Source organism: Glycine max, chromosome 4 (genome assembly GCF_000004515.6).
Source record: "Glycine max cultivar Williams 82 chromosome 4, Glycine_max_v4.0, whole genome shotgun sequence".
NCBI classification, from domain to species: Eukaryota; Viridiplantae; Streptophyta; class Magnoliopsida; order Fabales; family Fabaceae; genus Glycine; species Glycine max.
Genome location: NC_016091.4, coordinates 28668073 through 28676640, shown reverse-complemented (window position 1 = coordinate 28676640; position 8568 = coordinate 28668073). Strand labels below are relative to the sequence as shown.

Sequence of the window (8568 nt, the reverse complement as noted above, 5' to 3'; positions counted from 1 at the left end):
TCTCTTCCTGATTGGCTCAACATTGGCCAATCAAAGTCTTGATACACAAATATAATTAATGTTATAGACGAAAAGGAAAATTTAATGAAGAGATAAACAATCCATTCAATCCATTTAATGCATGGAGACATTTATAAAACAATCCATTTAATCCTCATAAGGAAAATTTTACCCTTAACTCTCGCAACAAAGTCCTAAATTCTTTGATCCATTGAATTCTGTGCCTTCTTTGGCCAGAATTAAATTGTCCATACTCTACTGATGTTAGTATCAATGAGACGAACACAACCAAAACCATGATGTCCCAAATCAATGTCCTATATGCGTTAGACGCATGAAATTTGAGAAAATGAAATGAGTGATGGATTTTGCGGTACTCATTTGCAGATCATGGTTAGGACCAGAGGATTAGGTCGTGCCTTAGGTCAGGTCACTCGTAGAGGTGTGGGCAGAGGAGATCATGATGATTCCAATGATGGTCCACAGTGTCGACGACCTACTGCATCCGCACGGAGGCAGCGAGTCGCTGTGACTGCGGATCACGTTGAGGAGCCAATCATCCCTGACCCAGACATTCAGGATGACCCGATGGAGGCACCAGCTGTTGTGGAGGACATTCCTGCAGACGCAGGCGTAGAGGCGACTGAGGATCAGCCTCAGGGATTTCCGGGTGGTCGGAGCGACCCATCTATGCTGATAGCGTATGCGGATCACGTTGCTTGCAGCGTATGGACGGGAGAGGTATTTATACTATTTATTTTTAGTTACTTGTAAATTATACTATTAGTTTTCCTTTAAATGATAATTTTAACGAATTTTGCGTTCCTTTTATACTTCAATTCAGGAGCGTCCTGAATTGAAGTTATCCTCGCATGGGAGGAAGGTCCATGGCTTAGGTAGGCCTGTCCCTGCCATTGAGGGACTCATCGCCGGTACAGGACTAAGTCCTCTGATTGCGTGTTCGGTAGACACCGGCGATCGGGGACTTTTGTCCGCGTTTATGGAGCGCTAGCACCGGGAGACGTCTAGTTTCCATCTCCCGATGGGTGAGCTAACCATCACTTTGGACGACGTCTCCTCTCTTCTTCATCTTCCCGTTATAGGCGAATTTCACGCATTTGAGCCCTTGCACGTGGATGATGCGGTTCAGATGCTGGTGGACTTGCTGATGGTGTCTCCAGAGTCTGCTAAGGCTGAGACAGTCCAATGTCGCGGACCATACGTACGCCTGCAATGGGTACGTGATGTATATCAGTGCCGATGCCAGGCAGGTCATTGGACAGCTGCGGCTCGTGCATATCTTCTTCACCTGCTGGGTTGCACTCTGTTTGCTAACAAGAGTGCAACCAATGTCCATGTTGTCTACTTGGAGGCCATTCGGGACCTCAGTATGACAGATAGGTACGGTTTGGGAGTGGCTGCTTTGGTTCATATGTACGACCAGCTGAACGATGCATCCATGAGCCACAGTCGACAGCTTGGCGGTTACATCACACTACTGCAGGTAACAAATATGTTTTTCATTCATTTAGGCTAAACAATGTTCAACTTTAAATTTTGTTACACTTTCATTATTAATGTTTATAATTTGAATGTTACATATGTAGTGCTGGATTTACGAGCACTTTCCCTCAGTTGCAGAGTCCACCGCTGATCAGGACTACGACGAGGCTTCTCCGCGTGCGTGCAGGTCGATTGCGACGAAGAAGACCGTGAAGAGCATTCGCACGCCGTCGTATAGGGAGCGCCTGGACCGACTCCGGATTTCGGATGTCTGTTGGATCCCGTATGGGGAGCATCGGGAGGTCCGGGACTTCCACGTCAGATCATGCTACTCCGGTCTCTTGCGCTGGGGGCCTGTTGCTGTGTATTACCGACCAGAGAGGGTCGTGCGGCAGTTTGGTTACACGCAGACCATTCCTGCTCCTCCTGTCGATTCATGGGTCTCGTATGATGATATACATGACAGGTGGATGCACTACGAGGATCATATTGTACCTACAGGTGAGGTGTGCGTCGTGGCAGGGGCGTGCTTCAATGACTACATCGACTGGTTCTTCCGCATCTCCCATCCTTTCATGACACCAGGCCACGCAGTAGATCCTCTGCCTCATGGTCATGCCCCGCAGCCCCGAGTCGTCCCTCAGGCCCCGCAGACAGATATCCCTCGCGTGCCGGAGCCAGGAGCATCGTCGACATCTACGGAGGAGCCCAGACATGCAGTGATAAGTAATACTAATAATTTACGTCATTTACCTCAATATTTGCATAATAATTTGTGTAATTAGTTTGTTTTGTATGTAACAGGAAGTTTGTGATGACATTGCTGAGCGGTTGGAGCGCCATCTGAGTCTAGGGGTGGTCACTCCTGGCTCATCGACACATGAGGTGATTGAAGAATGCCTCAGATTGGCCAGGAGTGTCACACAAGACCATCTAGTATACGTTAGGTGTAGACGCAGGCGGCGCACTGATCAGACTTAGTTTATATACATATTTTACATTGATATTCCTTGTATATGCAGATATTGTACATTAACTCATTTCATGAGTATTGTTGATTTTATTTATTTTCATTACTAATGTTAGTTTTATTTATTTTCATTGATTGTGTATTTCATTTGTGTCTATATACACGTGTGTTATAACTTTAAATATAATTGAAATAAAGAAGTTGAAAAGGGTGTAAAAAAAATAATTAACCAAAAAATGGACATCATTCGTTATCTAAGATCGTATATAACGTACTAATATTTTTAAATTCTCTTATAATTATAATTTTCCCACTTATACTAATGATCATGTAAAAAAATGTATTGTAAAATAGTTAGTATTTTAATTTTTTATATAATACTAATTATTTTTTTATATTCTTTATAAATATTAATAATGATATGATTAATTCTTTATAATATCATCTTTTATGTATTTATTGATTTTTATTAATATGTATAAAATAACCGTAAACAATAATTATAATGGAACTGAGTAAGTATTTTAATATCATTTTCTAAACAAATTTATTCTAAAAAAAAATATATTAAAAAATTAATTATTTATAATAAATCAATATTTATAAATATATTATATTTAATAAAATAAAAAATAGATTTAATTATATTAGAAATAAATATGTTGTATTTAAAAGTATATTATAATTTTTTTTCCTCTTACGGATCAAGCTGATCCGGAAGTGGAAAACTAAGCAAGGACAATTTTGACATTTTTCAAGAATGCTGGGTGCACCAGCAATAATGCTGGGTGCACCTAGCAACACTCTCTTCCTTTTGGGTCTCACATGGCCCAAAGATCCTTGCTCTTGTGACGGCCCAACATCAAATTGTCCTCTAGATGAATCACTTTTTGCAAGCAACCAAGTGATTTACAAAATGACGACACAATTGGTCAAGGAATAAGGATGAATAACTTACCAATAGTGCAAATAATTAAGAACCATAATTATTATGAAAACTAGAAGATGTAGAATGAGAAAAGAAGAAGCCCAACTATTGATTTAAAACTTAACTGTTTCAAAACTTCTAAATTTATAAGGATACAGTAGAATTTCTCTTTTAAAAATTGGGATTTTACAGTTTGATATATACTATTACCTACAAAAATCACTTTTACTAAGACTTGTGCATATTTTACAATTACAAATACTATTTAACTTTGAAAAGTCCATATTTTAGTAGACTTGTGCATATCATGCAGATAAATCCTTTAGGAATTAGGACAGCGTTAACGCATACCATAGGTTGAAGTCATTGTTCGACTCCGATTGTTCGTGATCTTTGGCATCACAATCTTCAGTAACTAAAACACTCTGCTTACTATGCTGTCAAATCAACTTCATCTAAATGTTGTTACAACTTGGAACTCGACAAAAGATGGCGAGACATTATCAAACTTCTTTAAATGTGAGTTTGACCTTCATCTATCAATCACTTCTACCATCTCCAATCATTCAGTTACACACCTGCACACACGGAGAACAAAGAAAAAGAGAACTACTTTGCTCTAAAGCATAAAATAACAAAGCAAGGAACCATCTTCTTCCATCTCTGATCTCTCCCTCCATTTTTTCTTCATTGTGCCTCAAAGTTAACTTCTAAACCACCATGTATACTCTTCACTCCAAAAATTCTCAGCGCTCTCAAGAGAAAGCAATCAAGATGTCTACAGCCACATGCAAAAGCACCCTAGTGAATGCTCTTATCTGTTCTCTCCTTCTAGAGTTCCTTCTCTACGTATGAAAAATGCACACTCCTCACCAGTTTATGAACTCAAGAATCTCGTTTGTTATAAATAGTTTTTTTTAACTAATTAAATTCTCAAATCTAGTCCGAAACCCCGACTTGTCTTTCCATGGTCTTTTACATAAGTTACATATGGCAGTTGTGTGTCATCACAAAAGATAAAATCAACTTCACGATGTCTATTAATATATCTATGATCTACAAAATCTTCACGTACTATATGCTTCTCGCACCACAGAATATTCTAACATAGAAGAGAGAAAGAGAACAGGTTTTTTCTTTTATTTGATGATCCATGAAATGATCTTCTCGTCCAATTATAAGCTCATAGCTTTTCTTTTTTATTTTTCTTTTATAGATGATAATGATATTTTATTTAGGTAACGAAATAATTAAATATATATGTCATGATCGCTAATAGCAATTGCACATGTCACTATAATGTATGATCCACCAGGAGAGTGCCTTAATCTTTAGTTCGCCTTATATCGTAGCACTTTTTGCCCATTTTCTGTCTCATGTATATGAACCGACATTTTGTCATTACACTAAAACAATTGATAAATGCTTGCAAAGATTTCAGAAGGAACCGATAACAATAAATTTATTAGGCTAGCAAAATGTCAAAACATCACAAACTTCTATCAACTTCAAGTTTTATTACGGGGCAAAGTGCAAGGAATTCTGTCTCACTATGAGACATGTCTGCAACCTTTCAGTACATATCAATTTGTGGAGTTTAGCAAAAGTGTTGTGTATGTGAGCTTCAAAGTATAGAGACATTTTTTGCACATGACTCGAAGTTGGAAAAGAGTGTTTTGCTCTTTCTTATATGATTAAGCCTATAATTCTATAATCTCACTATTTTCACTATCTTTAGCATCTTACATCTGTGTTGTTATCTGTGGCATGCCAGAAAAGAGAGACGCTAGATTTTGAAAAGTAAAAAAAAATAAAATAAAGGTGAAACTCCCAAGCCACTAAAACTAGCTAGTTTTCAATCCCCAATGTAATCAAGCACATTACTTGGCTGTTTGTTCCAGAATAGGGATTTTGTTCCATGTTTCTTCCAAGCCACTTATCTGCAATGGTGGCAATGAAAACATGCTAACTGTTGAGCTTCCCTTTCGAATTTCCTGCAAAACATGCAAAGCTGAAATGGTACTCTTCATATAAAGGCTCTCAATGTGATGGTTGGCTGCTGCTAACTCCTTAGGCATCAGCAGATCATCACTACTCTTTGTGCTGGTTGAAGTTGAAGCATCACATCCCTCCTCAGCTTGGGGAGGTGCCTCGCCAGAAGTCGAAGGATCGTTCACCGGGAAAAGGTGGTTAAGCATTGTTTCACACTCCTTCACAAGCTTGTATAGAAGGTCAGTGGTGAAGAAAGGCTGTTGCAAGACCTTCTGAATGAAAGGCAAGCGAATGAGAGCACCAGTTCTCTTGTCATACTTCTTTAGTATTTTCACTAATCCTGTACACGGAAAATTGAAGAAATACTTAGATATATTAGTTGCTGATGTGAATCTTAATTCTTAGGTGAATCAATCTTCAATTTAGCACAAAATATCAACTTTAGACTGGTCACAGAGGCATTAGGCATATCTCTATAAAGCTACTCAATCTTAAATAACAGTTTTTCTTACCCTAACAAAAACATCTGGATTATATATGCCTTAGGTTATAGGAGCATTTTCGAATTTTAAAGGGAGAATATCAATTTGGTGTGTTCAACTGCTGTGCCTTTTAGTTTTAGGTGATGTGATCTTTGTAAACTTTACAACAAGGGAATATTTGTGGAATTCATTAGGATAATTACTTATAATATTTGAGGACACATGCATTGGATTTACCAAAGTAGACAGAAGAATAAGAAGTCACTCAAGTGATATATCTAAAGGGAGGAATGCTCAATTTAAAACATTAGAAAATAGTCAAGTTAGTCCAAAGATATTAGTTCAACCATATTAATCATTGAGTGATGAAAATTGTGCATGATAAATTTGTATCTTTTTTGTTCAAATCAGTAGGCACATCAAAAACTCAATACTAATTTGACCAACTAAATAATACACATTGAAAGACTAACTTGACTGACCAAATGGATACTCAAAGACAATGGGTGTAAATACAACTACTATAGAAGAGGAGGTATTATCTTTCAAGAACTAATTCAATTGCTTGCTATAGAAAATACAAATATTCCAAGTAGATGTCCCATTCAAATGGAAGCATATTCATGGATTTACCTAGCTGCCAAGAGAATTTTCAGGATGAATAGAAAACGAAAACCTGAAGGTAGGGTAAATGAATCTTTTTTTTTTCCCTTCTGATTTACTACATTTTCAATTGTATTGAATCACACTGTAAGTTCCATAGTAAGCAACAGTTCAGAAGTCTATAAATAGTGCCCAGGACTTGTTCCCTATATATATTCATGTTCATCTATACTTTGTCCACTGTGATTGTTTATTAACAGTTGATTTTCATGGTTGGTACATTCTAGTTTTGTTCCTAATTGTTTGGGGATATAAGATTGTTTGGGTGGTTAAAAAAGAAGAAAATGAGAGAAAAGCCTAGGGTTCAATCCTAATTGTTGACCAAAAAACTAATAAATTAACAATTATAATTAGTCAATAAAAATATAAATAATGTCCCGGAAATCTAATTTGAATACATAATATTAATAGTTGAACGTACCTATGTAGTTAAGGGCACTATAGTTTTCGAGCAAGACCATCTCTCCATGGAAATCCACAATTTCCTTGCGAATTTGCATCAATTGCTCATTAGAATTTTTTACTTTGGCAACCCTATCCTGTAGCTCCTGCACATTTCAACCACAACAAACTGTTACTCGCGCACCAAAATTGTAAGTTATCCTAATGATAGATACTTAAATAAGATCATATTTGGAAGTTAATCAGACTCTTTTGAAATTATAAAACATAAATTGTTTTGAGGTGAAAAAAAATGGAAAAGAGGTGTAATAAATAACTAAATTAATCTTTTACCTAGAATTGAAAAAAATGTTACTACCTTTTTTTGTTAATGTTGACTACATTAGGTAAGTTAGGTAGCTAGCTAGCGCATTTAATATTCTAGTCTGTGACGCAACGCAAACAGAGATAACCGCGATTGATGGTTCATTAGTAAATTATAAAGTTAGCGTCGCCGTCAGTAACAGACGCGTCTTCAATAACATAGCCGGTTATGCCGGGTATATTCGCATCAGATTCCAAATAAATTTTTGTTTGAAATAGCATAGCGGTTTTATGCAGGGTATATTCGCATCAGATTCCAAAGCCTTTACTTATTATATAATAAGAAAAAAGAAAATCAAAACACTGTTAAATAAATGTTTAATTACTACTGTCAACAAATAATGTTTAATTACTATACGTATACACATATACATAATCTTTTATGTTTGAGTCCTTTTTTATTTTAGCTTCTACATGTTTTAGTCCTACATATATTTAATGTATGTGCAGAAATTAAAACCAGTAATTCTTAGTTGTAATAGTAATACTAAAATGTAACCTTAAATTTGTTCAAGTCTAACATAAGAAAAAAATGTGATTGAATTAATCACATTTTCTGAAAGATATTAGTTAATAATAAAATTGACGATAATGGTGATAATATCAACGTAACAAAATAAATGTAACTTTAAAAAGAAAATGAATGGTACCTTCAATTTGATGATGCATTCTTCCTCTTTCTCGACAAAGAAGGTGTTGAATTTGTGGAGTTCTTGTTCGATGGAGTTCCTGAAGTCAGTTTCCTCCTTGGACATGATGATGATGTCTCCCTCGTGCCTTGCGCGTTTGGTGGGGCGTTCTTCCACGCCATTAATGGGTTTGGGCTCCACGAGCTTCAACTTCTTCTTCAGCTCCTTGTAGGACAGGAACTTGTCACGCCATTGGGGCAGCGTTTTCTCGATCTGGTTGCTCAGGCTCTTTCCGAATTTCATGTTTTAACAAAAACTAAGGAAAGTGATGACAAGAAAGAAAGTTTCAGAAAAATGTGAATATATGGATGGTAGTGAAAGAAGGGTGAAATGGTGGGGTTAAATTAAAGAGGAGGAAAGAGGGAGGGGAGGGGGGGGGGACTTGTTTGGGTCATATAAGGGTAGCTAGGAAGAGAATATTCGTGGGTATTTTAGGATATCCAATAAGAACAAGAGTATATTTCAGGTTTTATTCCCTCCCTCAAGCAAGTAGCTGTTCGTATGTTAAAAGTTGATTTATCCGGTTACATTACATGGCAACAAGTTATTCCATCGCTTGTTTTAGTTTTTTTTTTT

The 8568-nt window shown here is 36.8% G+C and overlaps 3 protein-coding genes across 3 annotated transcripts; 2 read left to right on the top strand and 1 right to left on the bottom strand.

Moving 5' to 3' along the window:
* The first annotated feature begins 354 nt into the window (after nucleotides 1-354).
* LOC106798539 (uncharacterized) lies at nucleotides 355-1012 on the top strand. The gene is made up of 2 exons (XM_014775139.1): nucleotides 355-741; nucleotides 845-1012. The coding sequence occupies exons 1-2, from the start codon at nucleotides 355-357 to the stop codon at nucleotides 1010-1012; spliced, it is 555 nt and encodes a 184-aa protein (XP_014630625.1).
* Nucleotides 1013-1042: 30 nt separating this feature from the next.
* On the top strand, nucleotides 1043-2561 carry LOC121174727 (protein MAIN-LIKE 1-like). The gene is made up of 4 exons (XM_041014650.1): nucleotides 1043-1504; nucleotides 1608-2222; nucleotides 2308-2439; nucleotides 2526-2561. Exons 1-4 carry the CDS (start codon nucleotides 1043-1045, stop codon nucleotides 2559-2561), a joined length of 1245 nt encoding a protein of 414 aa, XP_040870584.1.
* Nucleotides 2562-4836: 2275 nt separating this feature from the next.
* SPX3 (SPX domain-containing protein 3) lies at nucleotides 4837-8342 on the bottom strand. The gene is made up of 3 exons (NM_001353524.1): nucleotides 7954-8342; nucleotides 6960-7086; nucleotides 4837-5733 (listed from the first exon to the last, which is right to left on the bottom strand). The coding sequence occupies exons 1-3, from the start codon at nucleotides 8233-8235 to the stop codon at nucleotides 5282-5284; spliced, it is 861 nt and encodes a 286-aa protein (NP_001340453.1). The 5' UTR covers nucleotides 8236-8342; the 3' UTR covers nucleotides 4837-5281.
* Between the last annotated feature and the right edge of the window lie 226 nt (nucleotides 8343-8568).

Coding starts and splice junctions, on each gene's coding strand:
- LOC121174727 (XM_041014650.1), top strand. CDS start 1,043: ATGGGTGAGCTAACCATCACTTTGGACGACGTCTCCTCTCTTCTTCAT. Junction 1,505..1,607: donor GTTACATCACACTACTGCAG/GTAACAAATATG, acceptor TTACATATGTAG/TGCTGGATTTACGAGCACTT. Junction 2,440..2,525: donor GTGTCACACAAGACCATCTA/GTATACGTTAGG, acceptor TTGTATATGCAG/ATATTGTACATTAACTCATT.
- SPX3 (NM_001353524.1), bottom strand. CDS start 8,235: ATGAAATTCGGAAAGAGCCTGAGCAACCAGATCGAGAAAACGCTGCCC. Junction 7,087..7,953: donor AATGCATCATCAAATTGAAG/GTACCATTCATT, acceptor TGAAATGTGCAG/GAGCTACAGGATAGGGTTGC. Junction 5,734..6,959: donor TAGTGCCCTTAACTACATAG/GTACGTTCAACT, acceptor TTCCGTGTACAG/GATTAGTGAAAATACTAAAG.
- LOC106798539 (XM_014775139.1), top strand. CDS start 355: ATGAGTGATGGATTTTGCGGTACTCATTTGCAGATCATGGTTAGGACC. Junction 742..844: donor GCAGCGTATGGACGGGAGAG/GTATTTATACTA, acceptor ACTTCAATTCAG/GAGCGTCCTGAATTGAAGTT.